The following is an 18,127-nucleotide window of genomic DNA, read 5'->3' as shown; positions in this document are numbered from 1 at the left end:
AACTTTTGAGAGGCCAACTCAGAAGATGCATTATGAATACTCTACTAGCAAAGACTAAGAATGATCTACACTAAAACATTCTAGCTCTAACCTAATCACCCTTAATCTCCCTAACCCATGAATTCAAAAGGTGATTACTCACTAATCTCCATGATTCCTCTTAAACCCATATTGGATTTCAGATTAATCATGTAGAGAAATACAGATAATCGATATGAAAACAACAGGATTGCAATAACAAAAATGATCAATTGAATCAAAGAGATGAACTTTCCAATAGGTTTTTGGTGGTTTTCTTAAGATAAAAGATAATCTGCCTCCAATGGCTTACAAAAAGGTACTTAAACATAGGTTTAACAAGTGTAAAACGTGCATAACAAATGACCAAAAAGGCCCTTGATTGATCATAAGTTCGACCAAATAATTGAAGCGCAGCGACCTCGGCACGTCGCTCCGGGAGGTCGCTCCCGGCTTGTTTTTCGTGTCTCATCGAGACAAACCCGAGCGACCTCGGGGTGTCACTGTGGCGACCTCGCTCTGGAGCTGGAGCAACTTCGTGTCGTCGCTCTGGGAGGTCGCTCCGGGTCACTCCAAAATGATGAAATGGCGAGCGACCTCGTGAGGTCGCTCTGGTAAGGTCGCTATGAGAGGTAGGGCACATCGAGTTCATGGTGTCGCTCCGGTAGGGTCGCTCCCATGCACTGCTCGTCCAATGATCACCTTTATCACCTCTTTTGAGCTCCAAATGCACCCAAATGTCTCCAAGAACTTCATGTGGTACTCCAATACCTAATAAAGACTTATGTATGCAAAATGCAACCTAAACATGGCTAAATCCTAATCTATATGATCAAAATGCACATGGCTGAATGGATAACACAATGGAAATATGCAAGATATCAGATATATTGTTTTCGATGAAGGCATGTTTTGATATCATCATAAATGACATTCACTTTAATTGGATGGAATTTTAAAATAATTATAATTTTTTTGGTTAAATATTTACAATTTTTCTTTTACAATTTTAATTTTTAAGTTTGAAGTTTTAATTTTAGATCTTATTTTAGATTTTTTTTTAAAAAAATTTAATTTTTTTTTTTTAATTTGACATTTATTTTTAGATTTTATTTTTGAATTTTTAGAATTTTAATATTTTATTTTAAAGTTTGAAATTTTAATTTTAATTTTTATGTTTTTTGAATTTTTAGATTTTTTTAAAATTTTGTTTTGAACTTTTTACAATTTTTTCTAATTTCATTCGATTTTTTCGGTACTTTTCTGTTTTTTTTTTAAAGAAACCGACACGTCATCATTTTGACCTGTAAAATGAACAATACCAGTCGTTTATGAACATGAAAACGTCTTTGGAGGTTTATTATGATAAAAATGTCACTTTGAAAGTTTAAAGTGCTAATAACAAAACTTCAGTGTTTAAAGTGTTAGAAAGTGACATTTTCAGTATTTAAAATACGATTTTCCCGGGAAAAAAACTACATTCACTAAACTAAAATTAGAAATCGAATCACAAACAATAGGCATTAGGCACTGGTCCACTAAACTAGGATTCGAGTCATATAAAGTAATGGAATACAAATATTGAAAGTTTTAAGAGAATTCAATGTATTTTTTGTGTGCACCAAATAAGAGAATTTAATGTTTATCTTTACCTTTTTGTAAAGTTTTTTTAAAAAAGCAGTGGATCTTGATTAGACTCCGGTTGGAAATGAGAATCAAGTTCTTATCTTTAAGGCCTTTATAGTAATATTCAGTGGATTTCTACCAAAAGTGGGCATGACCAGAATCGTGTTCATGAACCACCCAACGTAAGAGAAGATAGATCATTCACTGAACTTTAGGCCCATTCTAAAAAAAAATTTTAATAAAAAAATTCGATTCCTTGTAAAATATCTACTTATATAAAAAAAGTTCGTTCGTTGATGATGATCCCCATGAAAATCTTACAAGAGCAAATGAAAAATGAGATGGGTAAAAAAAACCCAATTAAATTCGAACGCCACTAGTTGTGGATAAAGTTGGCTACTTTTTGTCTTGTAATGAATATTTTATGCGCATTATTGCATACATACACTGTCATCATGGTAATGTTCTCGTCTTCCATTTAGATCTCAAAGTCTTTAACTTTCATACCCAAAATAGGAAGAAGAGGTCGGTCATCAAAATCACCCTTCACAACTCTGAAGCTCCTCCAAGTTCTCTCTCTCCTCACGTTCCGAAGCTGCTCAAAGATCTGATTAAGTTCTGGTAAAAAGTTTCAAAATTTTGATTTAATTAAAACATCTACTTCTTGAATATGCTCTCATCTGTTAGAGAAGAGACTTGATTTTTATTTAGTTAGGTACTGATCTTTTCATTGAAAGGGTGTTCCTTTCTCTGTTTCTGAGGGTAAAGGGTTTAGTTGATTTTAGCTATATTTGGACAGGAGTGGAGTTTAGCTGATCATAAGCATGTCGACAAACAAAAAGACAATAGTTTGGTTCAGAAGGGACCTAAGGATTGAGGATAACCCTGCATTAGCAGCCGCTGCTCACGAAGGATCTGTCTTCCCTGTTTTCATCTGGTGTCCTGAAGAAGAAGGACAGTTTTATCCAGGAAGGGCTTCAAGATGGTGGATGAAACAATCACTTGCTCACTTGACTCAATCCTTAAAAGCTCTTGGATCTGAGCTCACTTTAATCAAAACCCATAACACCGTTTCAGCTATCTTGGACTGTGTTCGAGCAACCGGTGCTACTAAAGTCGTCTTTAATCACCTCTATGGTAACTACTCTCCATCTCTTGTTAGTGTACACAGCTGAGGTTGATATGAAGTTTACCTTTCCCCTTGTTGTAGATCCTGTTTCGTTGGTTCGAGACCATACCGTGAAGGAGAAGCTTGTGGAACGTGGGATCTCTGTGCAAAGCTACAACGGAGATCTATTGTATGAGCCGTGGGAGATATACTGTGAAAAGGGCAAACCTTTTACGAATTTTAATTCTTACTGGAAGAAATGCTTAGACATGCCTGTTGAATCCGTTGTCATTCCTCCTCCTTGGCGCTTGATTCCTCTCACTGCAGGTAAAGAGCATCTAAAAACATTTTAAGTTTTCAACAGTTGAGTGTGTGTTTCTTTGTGTTAGCAGCTGGAACGGTTTGGGCGTGTTCAATCGAAGAGCTAGGATTAGAAAACGAGGCGGAGAAGCCGAGCAACGCGTTGCTAACCAGAGCTTGGTCTCCAGGGTGGAGCAACGCTGACAAGATACTAACCGAGTTCATCGAGAAGCAGCTCATAGACTACGCAAAGAACAGCAAGAAAGTCGTTGGCAACTCAACCTCTTTACTCTCTCCCTATCTCCACTTCGGGGAGATAAGCGTCAGGCGCGTGTTCCAATGCGCCAGGATGAAACAAATCATATGGGCGAGAGACAAGAACGGCCAAGGAGTAGAAAGCGCGGTTCTTTTCCTCAGGGGGATCGGTCTAAGAGACTACTCTCGTTACATATGTTTCAACTTCCCTTTCACTCACGAGCAGTCTTTGCTGAGTCATCTCCGTTTCTTCCCTTGGGATGCTGACGTGGAGAAGTTCAAGGCGTGGAGACAAGGCAGGACTGGGTATCCGTTGGTGGATGCTGGGATGAGAGAGCTTTGGGCTACTGGATGGATGCATAACAGGATTAGAGTGATTGTTTCGAGCTTCGCTGTGAAGTTTCTTCTTCTTCCGTGGAAGTGGGGGATGAAGTATTTTTGGGATACTCTTTTGGATGCTGATTTGGAGTGTGACATTATTGGATGGCAGTATATCTCTGGCAGCTTGCCTGATGGACATGAGCTTGATCGCTTGGACAATCCTGCGGTAAACTTACAAAACTTATCTTTTACTCAAAGAGTTTAAGATGCATGACTACTTGTTGTTATTGTACTTAGTGCTGGGCATTTGGGTTTTTGGTTTCGGTATCGATTTTCTGGTTATTCGGGTTGGATGTTTAGGATCCGATCCGTTTTTTGGATCGGTTGGGGTAATGTCAAGTTCAGGCCGGTTTCTATATTTTTATAAAACCTGAAATAGAACCGAATTAAAAATAGTTCAGGTTTGGTTCGGGTTTAAAGCCCCATAAAAACCGAAAACCCCAAAAACCCGAGTTATATATATTTTTGACAGCTATTTTATATATTATATATTAAAATTAAAAAAAAATAAACTTTTCAGTTCCGGTTCGATTTATGTTTTTCTGGTTTAGAAAAATAATAACCGTTCGGTTTTTTTGTAATTTTCTGTCCGGTTTCAGTCTCAGTTTTCGGTTCGGTTCTGGTTTGGTTTTCGGGTTTAGTATGCTCAGGACCAATTGTATGTTTGTCTCATTGAGAAGTCTCAGAGAATATATGTCTGTCTGGTTTGGTTTTTCAGATACAAGGCGCAAAGTATGACCCGGAAGGAGAGTACATAAGGCAATGGCTACCCGAGCTCGCGAGGTTACCAACTGAATGGATCCATCATCCATGGGACGCTCCATTAACAGTACTCAAAGCCTCTGGTGTGGAACTCGGAACTAACTACGCCAAACCCATTGTAGACATCGACACAGCTCGTGAGCTGCTAACCAAAGCCATATCAAGAACTCGTGAAGCACAGATCATGATCGGAGCAGCTCCTGATGAGATTGTAGCTGATAGCTTCGAGGCCTTAGAGGCTGCTAATACCGTTAAAGAACATGGTTATTGCCCGTCTTCTAACGACCAGCAAGTACCATCGGATGTTCGTTACAGTGGGTCAAAGAGAGTGAAACCCGCTGAAGAAGAAGAAGAGAGAGAGATGAAGAAACTTAGAGGATTCAACGAAGTTATTAGAGAAGAAGAAGAAAGGGGTTTGTTTTCTACTGCCGAGTCTTCTTCTTCTTCGAGTGTTAGGAGTGTGTTCATGGTTTCTCATTCTTGCTCGCTGGTGTCAGAAGGGAAGAACTTGGAAGGTATTCAAGATTCTTCTGATCAGATTGCTACAAGTTTGGGGAAAAATGGTTAGAAAATGATCAAAATAAAGCTTTAATGTTATTCTCTCTGTTATAATAATTACTATAAAACCTAACATGTAGAAGTATGAATGTGTGTCTCTTGACTCTTTGCTCCTTGTGATGATGCTCCTATGGACAAGATGGAATAAGCCTATGTTATATTTGCTGATAGATGTATGGATACTACTAGTAAATAAAGATATTTCTATAAATGTTTTTGTAATTCTTGTGTGTATACAATAAGAAACATGAACTGAACTTGAACCGTTATAACGTAAAAGAAGGTGAAAAGTGAACTCTAATTACCTCAACAGTTTCGAACGTGAAGATTTGTCTGTTGGTAACAGCTTCACTTGTTACATGGCTCCTGATCTTCCAGACCCTGAGGAGCTCCCGGTTGCTTGCAGGGACGCTATGATTGGATACTCGGACCATGTGAAGAGGTTAGGTGGTTTGATCTTTGAACTTGTATCAGAAGCTCTTGGTTTGAGCCCTGAGACCCTTAAGAGGATGGACTGCGCCAAGGGTTTCCAAATGATCTGCCATTATTACCCTCCATGCCCACAACCTGACCTAACTTTGGGCACATGAAAGCATACCGACAACACGTTCATCACCATTCTTCTTCAAGATCAAGTCGGTGGTCTTCAAGTTCTTCATCAAGACTGTTGGGTCGATGTAACGCCTATTCCCAGGGCTCTTATCATCAACTTCGGAGACTTTTTGCAGGTTAGCGCATTTAACTATAAAACCATCTCCAATGCAACACTATTTTTTTTTCTATATTTCAGTCTATAATGTTACTCTATTTTGGAGTGAAATATAGAGAAAAAATAGTGTTGCATTGGAGATGCTCTAAGAGACATGATAATATAGAATCAGAGGTTTTGGTAAGAGATTCATTGAGTTTATTATTTCTCACGTCTTGTTTGGTTTGTGTAGATGATGACTAACAATAAGTTCATAAGTGTGAACCATAGTGTGCTTGCGAACAGAGTTGGGCCGAGGATATCAGTCGCGTGCTTTTTCTGCTATCCTACGAATCTAAACTCAACAGCTTAAGGAGCTTCTCTCTGAAGAAACCCCTTACAGAGAGATATCATGATGAAAGAGTACACAAAGGGATTACATCTGTCGAAATTTTAAGTTATAAATAATGAAATAATAAAACATATCTAGTTTACAAAAAAAAATGAAGTATATTAAAAAGGCGATTTTCTGAAAATCCTCTCTCAGGCACTAGTTCCCAGCTTGGTCTTTAACCACTAGTTACTTCCCCCACATTATTGTTTTTACCACCCGGTTTTAACCATTTATAGTTAAAACCACTTTCCACCTTTCCTGCCATTTCAAATTCTATTCCTTTTTCGGGAGTGTCTTCCGTTCCATAGCTCCCTCTGTTCTTTTAACCTCCGGGTTCTTCCCCCGACCCGGGTCGGAGGGACCGCCGTCGCTGGCCAGGCACCCGCCTCCACCGCACCATGGCTCGCAGTGATAGCTCCTTGCACATTCTCACCACCTGTACCAGTTGGTGGTAGCCTTCCTCTGTTCCTATCCCCTCCAGTGAAACTACTGCAAGTTAAGGCAATTTAAGACGTTCAACTACCATACTGCTCACCACATCGAATTTAAAGCCGGTTCCACAGAAAGATTGTGCTATATTAACTCATCCTCTCCCTGGGTTGTCATAACCTATTACTTTCTTTCTGCCCCGCTTTCTCTCATCAAAATGTCTCACCGGTTTTCACGAGCTGATAAAGGGAAAGGAAGGGCAGCACCGGAACCACCGGCCAAACGACCACCTGAAAAATTCCAGATGCGCTTTCAGTCTGAAGAAGATATGGAGCGAGTTCTTACCAAGGGCCCTTATCACTACAAGAAGTGGATGCTACTACTCCAAAGATGGGAGCCTGTAGTCTCGGAAAACTTTTCGTCTTTGATATCCTTCTGGATTAAAATCCATGATCTCCCATTACACTTCTGGAATGAAGGAACCATCACAATCATTGGTGACCAGTTAGGTCACATGCCTGATAAAGTTGTTGAAGAAGCCAAGATAAGAGTGGAGATAAACGGATTGGAACCTCTAGTTATGGACTTGGAGATCCAGCTCCCCTCCGACGAGATTCTACCGGTGGAATTTGAGTATATGAAGCTTGAGAAGCACTGCTTCACGTGTTTTTCCTTATTCCATGAAGAAGTGAATTACCCTTTAAGGTCCAGGCATGACGCCCCTGCTAGAGACCGTAAACTCGGGATCACCCAACGCCTGGCTCTCCAACGTATTGAAGCTGATAAAAGACGTCATGATGACCGCAGAGGGTATCAGCGGCCCTCTGCTGAATTCAGACCGCATTATGACAGAAGAGATGAAAGGAACTCTCGTCGCACTTACTCTGATCATAGAGATTTACACACTCGTTCAACAGGAGGCTCCTCTCCATATCGTAGTGCAGCTGCACCTGCTTCCCTTCGCTATAGACCCTCTGACTCCGTGGGAACTAAGGCATCAGAGGACAATGATTCCCGAGTCCTATCTAGTGGTGTTGTGATACGCCATCAAGACATTTCTGTGGATAATGCTTCTCATCCTTCAGCTAATGCAGGCGTTTTCAACCGATTCTCTAGCTCTCAAATATCGCACACTCCCTCTCCACGCAACCTTCGTGAGAGGCTGGAATATCCAAATGATGTTGGCTCCACAGGAGGGACTCCTAATCCTAGTTCTCGGAAGAGACGGTTGTCGCTTGGGCGCACAACAGAACCTGACCTACGCGAACTTATCTCCCCCCGACCAACTTCTAGCCTGGACTCTGGGCGTCTCCAAGAAGTTGAAATTCAATATGATGGTGTGGAAAATGAACATATCAGCCCTGTGGTTACCAATTCCAGTGCTCTTCCACCTCGTATTCCTGCTGCCTTGCGTCTCAGTGATGGACAGAGAGATGAAGCTGGACCAAGTTCAAAGCTGTTTACTGCCACACCACCACTCTCAAAAACGGCTGGTAAGAGAAAGGTACCCAGAGTAACTACGAAAAGAGTTGTTCGCAGCCCAATGAGAGCTCTCAACCTAAGGAGAGCTGCTGTAGGGCGCTCAGCTAATCCACCAAAGAAAAAGCTATGTGTTGATAAGGAACCTTTACCTTGTGATAAGGCTGGTACTAGCTCTAAATCGAGAGGATCTACCGGAAGGAGAGGGTCGGATTTTCGGCCTCCTCCTCCTCCTCTTCCTTAGTATTGTTGAGTTGGAATTGTCAAAGTTTGGGAAACATCTTGACAATTCGTCGTCTGAAGGAGTTGTATCGTACCAAATCCCCGGACATACTGTTTCTCAAGGAAACGAAGAATGCCGATGACTTTATCAAAAAGAAGACCAGCAGTTTCCATTATCCTAATTATTTTTCTGTCCCACCGGTGGGGGCTAGCGGTGGCTTGGCTTTATTGTGGAAAGATAGCGTTAACATCAAGATCCTGGAATCACTTCCCAATCTGATCGATGCAGAGGTTTCTTTCAAAGGAGTGGAGTCTTTCATTTCCTTTGTATATGGTGCCCCGATGGTGGAGAACCGATCGGCTTTCTGGACTAAACTCTCTCAGACCGGTTTGGATAGGGATTCCTCATGGCTTCTTACTGGGGATTTCAATGAAATCCTAGACAATACAGAAAAAGTAGGCGGGCCAGCGAGATGGGAAGGGTCCTTTACATCATTCAGATCATTTGTATCTCAGAATGGGCTCTGGGACTTACGACACTCAGGGAACCAGTTGTCGTGGAGAGGTAACCGATACTCCCACTTTATCCGGTCTCGCTTGGATAGATCTATGGCCAATTGCTTTTGGAGTGAGCAATTCCCTATGGGCAGAAGTTCCTACTTGCGCTTCGAAGGCTCTGATCACCGACCGTTGATTACCTACTTTAATGCCAATTACCGCAAGAAGCGGGGAGTATTCTGGTTCAATAGGACACTAACAGAGAAGCCGGAAGTGGAGGAGATCATCAATTCAGCATGGAACTACTCTCCTATAGCGTCTGCTATGGATAGACTGGATTCATGCCGTCGCAGTATAATCAAATGGGCCAAGGAGCAAAATGTTAAGAGCAACATTATCATCAACCAAGCACAAATTGACTTAGAGTATGCTCTATCAGCGACCATACCTGACCCCGCACTCATAGAATCTCTTACATTCACACTTCGAACTGCTTATCGAGAGGAGGAGCAATTTTGGCAACAAAGAAGTAGAATACAATGGTTGAAGAATGGAGATAGGAACACTGGCTTCTTTCATGCCATCACCCGGCAGCGGAGACTCCTGAACTCTCTCTCGGTGATAGAGGACAAAGATGGCATGGCAGCTTACGAAGAACCTCAGATTGCTGATGTTATCTCCGATTACTTTAAAGAGATCTTCACATCTAGTGCAAATACTGACTTTGCGGCAATCTCTAGCATCCTCTCCAGCAAGGTGACGGACGAAATGAATGCTATGTTGACTGCTATACCGAGCGATTCGGAGATAAAACTAGCGGTAATGTCCATCAATGGTGGTAAAGCACCTGGCCCGGATGGCTTCTCGGCGAAGTTCTACCATTCCTATTGGCATATTATCGGGAAAGATGTGATCCGCGAGGTGCGTCAGTTCTTTGTATCGGATTATCTCCAGCCACAGCAAAATGAAACCCATATCCGCCTCATTCCCAAAGTTACCGGACTGCGATCTGTTTCCGATTACCGGCCCATTGCTTTGTGCAACACACATTACAAGATCATTGCCAAGGTATTATCCCGCCGCCTGAAACCTCTCCTACCAGCCTTGATCTCTCCTTCACAATCAGCTTTCATTGCCGGCCGAGCCATTGGGGATAATGTGCTGATTACACATGAAACCCTCCATTATTTACGGACTTCCGAAGCGAAGAAGCACTGCTCCATGGCCGTAAAAACAGATATGAGCAAGGCATATGATCGACTTGAGTGGGGATTTATCGAGGCTGTCCTTACATACATGGGATTCGCTACCAAGTGGATCACATGGGTCATGAGATGCATTGATTCTGTCTCCTACTCCTTCCTGATCAATGGCTCCCCACAAGGCTCGGTTAAACCCTCTCGTGGAATACGACAAGGTGACCCTCTTTCTCCGTACGTCTTCATATTATGTACGGAAGTACTCTCTGCCCTTTGCGATAAAGCGATGCTGGATGGCTCTCTGGCGGGAGTTCGTGTGTCTCGTCACAGCCCCTCGGTCAACCACCTCTTGTTCGCGGATGATACCATTTTTCTGCAAATCAAACCCAACCAGCGTTACCACTTTAGCTGCCATCTTGAGACAATATGAAGAACTATCTGGCCAGCGAATCAACCTCCTTAAATCTTCCATAACTTTCTCGGCAAAAACCCCTCCGGAGGTCAAGCAGCGGGTCAAGCGTAACCTTTCCATTGAGGCGGAAGGAGGTATAGGAAAATATCTCGGGCTTCCCGAGCACTTTGGTAGGAAAAAGAGGGATATCTTTGCCTCCATTGTCGATCGCGTTCGCCAAAAGGCTTTCAGCTGGACCTCTAGGTTTCTATCGGGGGCAGGGAAATAGGTTCTTCTCAAGGCCGTTTTGGCTGCTATGCCCTGTTATGCCATATCTTGTTTCAAAATACCTAGCTCCTTGTGCAAACAAATTCAGTCCGTCCTCACTCGTTTCTGGTGGGACGCAACCCCGGAGAAAAGGAAGATGTGTTGGGTAGCTTGGGATACTTTAACCCAACCTAAGTATGCTGGCGGCCTTGGATTCCGCGATATTGAAACCTTCAATGATTCCCTGCTTACAAAAATTGGTTGGCGAATTATCTCGAACCCGGAGTCTCTGTTAGCTCGTGTGTTGCTGGGTAAATATGCTTGGAAGTCATCATTTATGGACTGCTTTGTCCCCTCGGTGGCTTCTCATGGTTGGAGAAGCATTCTAGTGGGAAAGGAGATCCTCAGGAAGGGCTTGAGCTGGACAGTTGGGAATGGCGAGGATATTCGAGTGTGGCAGGACCCGTGGATCAGCTGCGATACACCCACCACCCCGTTCGGTCCTCCCAACCTCATGTCAATCAATTTACGTGTTAGTGATCTACTCTGCCCTATCTCGAATGATTGGGACCTGGATAAAATTAGAGCTGTGTTACCGCATTACGAAGAGCATATTCGAAGTTTGATCACTAGTGCAGCTCCATCTCAGGATCGCCTTGCTTGGCTACCTGATAAATCAGGTCTCTATACTACTAGATCAGGGTATAGGGTTGGGATGAACCCCTTGAGAAGTACTGAATTGCAAACCCTTCCTCAAGACCCTGTTCCCCTTCCTCCCTTCGACTGGCTAAAGAACATCTGGAACATTCACACTGCTCCTAAAATCAAAGACTTCCTATGGAGAGTGGCTAGGAAAGCCATCCCAGTCAGCGAGAATCTAGCTAGTAGAGGCATCACGCCTTTCTGTTGCAAATCATGCGGTGGGATAGAAGATGATCTCCATTTGTTCCTCCACTGTCCTATCGCCATCCAGGTATGGGGGTTAGCTCCAATGGTTTCCACACCACCCCCCTTAACCCCGTCAATCAAGACCATGATATCTGAAGCTTTGCATCTTATTAACCTTCCCCGTCTGGTGTTGTTATACCATTATGGCCTTGGGTCCTATGGAGCCTATGGAAGGCCCGCAATAAGCGATGCTTTGAGGACCGTACCTACTCCACTGCAGAGATTTTATCCAAGGCCGTCTCTGATGCGAAGGAATCGCAAGCTCCCGCTGCGGTAGCTATCCCACGAGATCACAACCACATCACACCTCACCCACCTTTACGTGCTAATACGTCTGGTCCTATTTGTCATGTTGATGCAGCATGGGATGCCCGCTCTGGTATGTGCGGGCTAGGAGGTATCTTCTCTGGTTCCCCCACTCTGACTCGTCTTCCACTGATTTCCGCCACTCGGATCCTAGTATCATCTGCGTTAATGGCTGAGGCCCTCGCAATTCGTCTGGCAGTTATGACTGCTTCTTTTTCGAACATTAAAACCCTTGCGATTATGTCTGATTCTCTCACTCTCATCAACATGCTGAAACAGAAGGAATCAAGGCCGGCTCTGTATGGGATTTTGTTTGATATCTATCACTTTAGTACCTACTTTGATGTAATCTCCTTTCATTTTATTCCTCGTTTGCAAAACTCTGATGCTGATTCAGTTGCTAAGTTGGCTCTTGCCAGCTCCATTGTATCAGCCTCCTCTACATGGAGCGTAAACTTTATTTATGAATGAAGTACTCTTTGATCAAAAAAAAATAAAATAATAATAATGAAATAATAAACACTTGCGAGTGTACAGTCAAATTTGCCGTAAAATATATGTGTTTCTTCATATATATCTTGAGTAAGCAGTTGTCCACTAGCAAGTCTCGCCTCTTTAAGATGAGGACTCTTATTAAGAGCCCATGAGAACATAAAATCCAAACTAGCTATGTTACAAAATCTCAAGTAACGAAGTCCTAAAACATTTTGCACGTCTTCTACAAGGTCAAGGTCATAGGCCTGACACATATTGTACAAAGTACTGTAAAAAAAAAGAAAACCTCAAGCATAAGGAGCTAGAAACTCAGTGTTTCTCATAACATACCTCCACACTAAAACCAATCAAGATAATTAAATGACTGTAACAACATAACATTTTTTTTATCAGTTTGGTTTGGCTAAGTAACACTTTGACAAGACTAAGAGTTTGAATGGGGAGAGGATAAAAGACGGTTCCTCCAACCTTAGTGGATGCCCCACTTATGCATTCACATTCACAAAACTGTTGAAAATAAATAATGAAAAGTGGGTGCTCCACTTGTGTTCAGAAATACGCTGAATTGCATTGCAAAAAAAAAAAGAACTGCTTTTACTTGAAGATAGGAGTGAAACAAGTGGGTGGGCACACAATTCAATAAGGATAAAACAATTTTAATTTTAGAAATATCAATTTTGTTTGACTATAAATAGCATGCATATGATACAATCTCTTTACAAAAAAACTTCATCTTTCTCTCTTTAAAATTTTCTTTCTTTGTTATTTGTAAAACGTGTTCTAAAACGTGTTTTTCAGCATTCTCCTTTCCACTATTTATTAAGGTACATTCATGTATATGTTTATAATTTATGGTAATTAAAATGAATTTAGTTAATTAATATTATATAGTTATTTTGTAATTAGGTTAAACTAATTTTAGCAACATAATACTTTGAGTTTACTTAATACAATATAAACTTATAATAATAATATTTATACTAGTACATAAAATAATTGCACAGATTTGATGCATTACATATAATTTTAATTGAATCTAATTATAAAAAGAACTACAATTACTTTATTTGTAACTTAAATATATAACAAACAACTAAAATTATATATAGTTTATTTGTTATTCATTATATACAAATTTTATAGTTTAAATATAAATGTAATAAATATACCTATTTTATTAAAAAAAATGTGATATTTATAGAACAAAAATTATTTGAAGAAAATATATGCAAATATTGTGATAATTTGAAAAAATATATGCAAATATTGTGACATATAAAAGAACTGCTTAAATCAGTATTTAGTTTTAATATAAATCATTCAGAATATTCATTTTATTTATATAAGATATATTTTTTAAATTTTAATTGCAGGTATGTCTAACCGGAGACAAAATGCAAATTCTTCTACGCATGGTTATACAAATCTTCCTACCGAAACAGCATTGCGGGTAAAGTATTTTATATTTATTTATGTAATATTGTCATAATTACGTAATAATATTCAAACTTTTAAAATGTTTGTAGAAAGGAGCTAATTTCAAATGGACTCCTAGCAGTCTTTATCGATCGCTTGAGTTATATGATGAAGCTGTTAAAATGAACAATTACCGTATAAAAGACCCTACATCTTTGCGTTCTGTCATTCAAAGGACATTTGGAGTTTGGAAGAAGAAATGGAGGATTCTTTGTGATTTGCCAAACAGTTTATGGTTGAAAAATTTAACGAAGAGTTCGGTTTAGATATAAACTATAAGTTTTTCAAAGAAAAACTCGATACCTTGAAAAAGAAGTACAATAAGTATCGAGAGCTTCTAACTTCAACTGGTATCTCGGTTGATCCTATTACTTCTGAGATTGATGCATCTGACTCATGGTGGAAAGATCGTGAAGTAAGTACTCATTTTTTATACTGAAAATTTATTTACCATATATAAGTATAAAATATTTTTAAAATATTCCTTTTTTATTTATTTTAATAGGCATGTAAGATTGTACATGCATTTAGACGAAAACCGCCACACGGGTGGGAAATCATGGAACGTTGTTTCAAATTATACAATGTCCAATCACAATCCCAATATTCTGTCAACCAAAGAAGAGAAGAAATGATGAATCAAAGTGCCACTAATAATGAAGATCAGTTGTACCAAGAAACCTTTGGTGGTGAGATGTCAGACAATGAAGAGCCAGAGATGCAAGAAAACGAAGAAGTGTATCGTGTTAATATAAATGATGACACACGTCCTTCCAATGAGTTACCCATCTGCGTCATAGTTCTGCAGCGGGTGATCCGATTCAAATTCCTGGTTCAAGAGTTCAACAACAAGTCAGAGGAAGACGAGGAAGTTCTTCACAAAGATCATCGATACCTTCACGAGTTATACATGGAAGTGGTGCAAGAGGAAGTAAAAAAAGACAGTCATTTGAGACCACCCTCACAGATACAATGACTGGATTTAGGGAGTTTCAACGTCAAAGTTTACAACAACTACGCCAAAATCCGTTTGACCAAGACGACTATGACAATTTTGATGCGGCTGTGAAGATATTTGAATCGATGGAGCTACCGAATGACACAAAATTCTATTGGGCGTGCATTAACGAATTTAGAGAAGATGCATTCTGGCGAAAGTATTTTATTGATAGAGCTGAAAGTACTTTCGAAGAGAAGATACAATTTCTACAAGCATTAACTGGATATACGCGTGATGATGATTTTGTGGGCAAGCGATTAAGCTCATGTAAACCATTTGGGAGTCCAAGTTCAAGTGGTTTTCATTCAGGTAGTCAATCTTCTGGTGGTAATAATTCTTGGGGGGAAAACTTCAGCTGGCCAATGGGGTCAACATCCACATGCTCAACAATGGGGTACACCACCAGGTGCTCAGCAATGGGGCACGCCACCAGGTTCTCAGCAATGGGGCACGCCACCAGGTGCTCAACAATGGGGGACGCCACCAGGTGCACAACATTGGGGCACACCACCAACTGCTCAGCAATGGGGTACACCCCCTAATGCTCCGCAATGGAGTACACAACAAAATTCTCAGCAATGGGGAGCATATCAGAATACACAACAATGGAGGAGTTCATCACCGGTGGCTCCAAATTGGGATTCATCATCTAATCATTCACAGTGGGGTTCATCGCCAAATACTTCACATTGGCCTTCTTCGACGAATGTTCAACATGGATTTCCGCTTGAAACGCAAACTAGAAGTACAACAAATCCTCAGCAAGGATCATCAAGAAGGGAAATACCAGAAACACGTAAAACTGGAGGATTATTTAACATATGGGGAACCCAACGAGGACCTAATTTAAATGAAACTCATCAAAGCGATGATGATTACGCTTAGTTAGTAGCTTGAATGCTTTTATAATAATGATGATGTTTGGTGTTTGATTTAAGTTTTTTTAATATTTGTTACTTTTATTATGTGTAATACGATCATTTTTTTTATTTTTAATCAATCTAATACCTTTTAAAAAATTTTTTGTCAAAATATAGGCTTTTCGCATATGTCAACTACGAGCACAATTAATATTTGTTACTTTTATTATGTGTAATACGATCATTTTTCTTATTTTTAATCAATCTAATACCTTTTAAATTTTTTTTTGTCAAAATATAGGCTTTTCGCATATGTCAACTACGAGCACAAAGAATTCAATTTCTAAGTTATGAAGAGAGAATTGAGTTATGGAATTTGGAGAACGTACAATTTGAAGAGTTGATTATTGAACCGGCATTGAGTTATTATAATCGATATTTTGAAAGAGGACAAGTCCAAACAGATAGTGGGATGGGATGGAGAAATATTTGGCATCGATTACAAGAAGATCATGCTGCTTGTCTTCAGTTACTACGAATGTCACTTGACTGTTTTAGAACTTTGTGTCATAAATTGGAGACAACGTATGGCTTACGACCAACATTGAATGTAAGCATCGAAGAGAGTGTGGCCATGTTTTTACGAATATGTGGACACAACGAAGTTCAGCGGGATGTTGGATTACGATTTGGACGAAATCAAGAAACAGTGAAGAGAAATTTTTTTGAAGTGCTTAGAGCAACTGAGTTACTAGCTTGTGATTATATCCACACTCCAAGAACGCAAGAACTACACAGGATTCCAGACCAATTAATGGATGGAAAATATTGGCATTTTTTTAGTGGATTTGTCGGGGCAATGGATGGTGTTCATGTATGTGTTAAGGTAAAGCCAGAACTACAAGGAATGTATTGGAATCGACATGAGAGAACTTCATTTAACATAATGGCAATATGTGATCTGAATATGTTGTTCACATATGTTTGGAACGGAGCACCAGAATCTTGTCATGACACAGTTGTTCTTACGATGGCGCAAAATAATGATCCTGAATTTCCTTTGCCACCCGCAGATAAATATTATGTGGTTGACTCTGGTTATCCAAATAAACAAGGTTTTCTTGCTCCATATAAATCTTCACGAAACATGGTTGTTCGGTATCATATGTCACAATTCGAAAATGCTCCTCCTCCTCGGAATAAGCATGAATTTTTTAACCGGTGGCATGCATCTTTGTGTTCTGTCATTAAAAGGACATTTGGAGTTTGGAAGAAGAAATGGAGGATTCTTTGTGATTTTCCAAGATATAATATTGAAGTGCAGAAGAGAGTGGTGGTTGCTACAATGGATTTACACAATTTTATCAGAATTTCAAATTTTATCGATGATGACTTTGCGGAGACATTAGGACCATCACCTACTGATAACGTTGATTTGGAGCATAATTCAAATGATATGGAAACAATTGTTACACCTGAAGGCGATGCAATGGCGAATATAAGAGAACAAATTGCAAATACATTATGGGCAAATAAAAACCGTATGTATTGATTTCTTTGATTATTGTATTTGGATTTTTTATATGTCTAATTTGAATTTACATTAGTTTTGAATTTATTTGAATATTTAAAAATTGATCTTCTAGTTACCATTTAAGCAAACATAAGAATACAATTTTTTCTGCAAAATAAACAAAATTATTTTTAATCATTCCAAATCATATATATATATATTTAAGTAATATATATCAAAAAATTATATTTGTACTTAAAACCTTTTTTAATTTATATACATTATTTAAATTTTATACAGTACTTTGGTCAGCTTTAAATAAGAATTTATATTCAAATTATAAGTTAAAAATATAATAGAATTATGTTTTACTTTTAATTCAATGTAATTTTGTTCTATTAGATGTACAAAACATAATATAAATTATGTTTCTAATTCCATCTAACAGTTTTATTAATGAATGAAAACACTGTATAAGCTTGTTGTAAAAGAAAAGACTATATAAATTTTATTTCCCATAGTATATCATAATTCTATTAAATAATTAAGTTTATCAGATCCTATATTTTGATTTTTTAATTTATAAAGTATTTTTAAAATAAGTCCTTTTAATAATGAAAATAAGTAGTATTATAAAATTTATGTAAATTAATTTAAATTTAAACAGTACTTTGAACCACTTTTTATCCACTTTCACCATTCATACATAAGTTTAGATCCGCTAGATCCGCTAGATCCGCACTTGAACCGCTAGATCCGCTTGAACCACTCTTGTTCCGCTCGATCCACTTGATCCGCTAGATCCGCAACGCTTGATCCTCTTTTCCCATTCGGAGCCTAAGACAAATATCATCTAACACTACAAGAAAACAACGGTATTCTGACGGACATTCCGACGGAAAATGAAATCCTCGGAATATCCCGAGGAATTTCCGAGGAAACACAAAATTTGGT

General features: G+C 39.4%; 2 protein-coding genes and 1 pseudogene across 2 annotated transcripts; all 3 read left to right on the top strand.

Annotated features, from left to right (window-relative positions):
- Window positions 1-1,957: 1,957 nt before the first annotated feature.
- LOC106311819 (cryptochrome-2-like) lies at window positions 1,958-5,219 on the top strand. Its single transcript, XM_013749116.1, has 5 exons — window positions 1,958-2,265; window positions 2,444-2,781; window positions 2,855-3,079; window positions 3,145-3,854; window positions 4,407-5,219. Exons 2-5 carry the CDS (start codon window positions 2,469-2,471, stop codon window positions 5,016-5,018), a joined length of 1,860 nt encoding a protein of 619 aa, XP_013604570.1. The 5' UTR covers window positions 1,958-2,265; window positions 2,444-2,468; the 3' UTR covers window positions 5,019-5,219.
- On the top strand, window positions 5,184-6,069 carry LOC106308364 (annotated as a pseudogene).
- Window positions 6,070-13,922: 7,853 nt separating this feature from the next.
- Window positions 13,923-15,144, top strand: LOC106311190 (the record flags this gene model as incomplete). The annotated part of the gene is given in 4 exon segments (XM_013748413.1): window positions 13,923-13,964; window positions 14,030-14,213; window positions 14,397-14,543; window positions 14,609-15,144. Coding segments are annotated over 4 exon segments (909 nt in total), but the record flags the coding sequence as incomplete, so codon positions are not given.
- Between the last annotated feature and the right edge of the window lie 2,983 nt (window positions 15,145-18,127).

Source organism: Brassica oleracea, chromosome C8 (genome assembly GCF_000695525.1).
Source record: "Brassica oleracea var. oleracea cultivar TO1000 chromosome C8, BOL, whole genome shotgun sequence".
NCBI lineage: Eukaryota > Viridiplantae > Streptophyta > Magnoliopsida > Brassicales > Brassicaceae > Brassica > Brassica oleracea.
Note: the sequence above shows the minus strand (reverse complement) of the source record. Positions and strands in the feature narration are given on the sequence as shown.

What these genes read in the sequence shown, in the direction of transcription:
- LOC106311819 (XM_013749116.1), top strand. Translation starts at nt 2,469, where the DNA reads ATGTCGACAAACAAAAAGACAATAGTTTGGTTCAGAAGGGACCTAAGG. An exon ending in CGTCTTTAATCACCTCTATG is followed by an intron (nt 2,782 to 2,854) that starts GTAACTACTCTC and finishes CCCTTGTTGTAG; the next exon opens with ATCCTGTTTCGTTGGTTCGA. An exon ending in CTTGATTCCTCTCACTGCAG is followed by an intron (nt 3,080 to 3,144) that starts GTAAAGAGCATC and finishes TTGTGTTAGCAG; the next exon opens with CTGGAACGGTTTGGGCGTGT.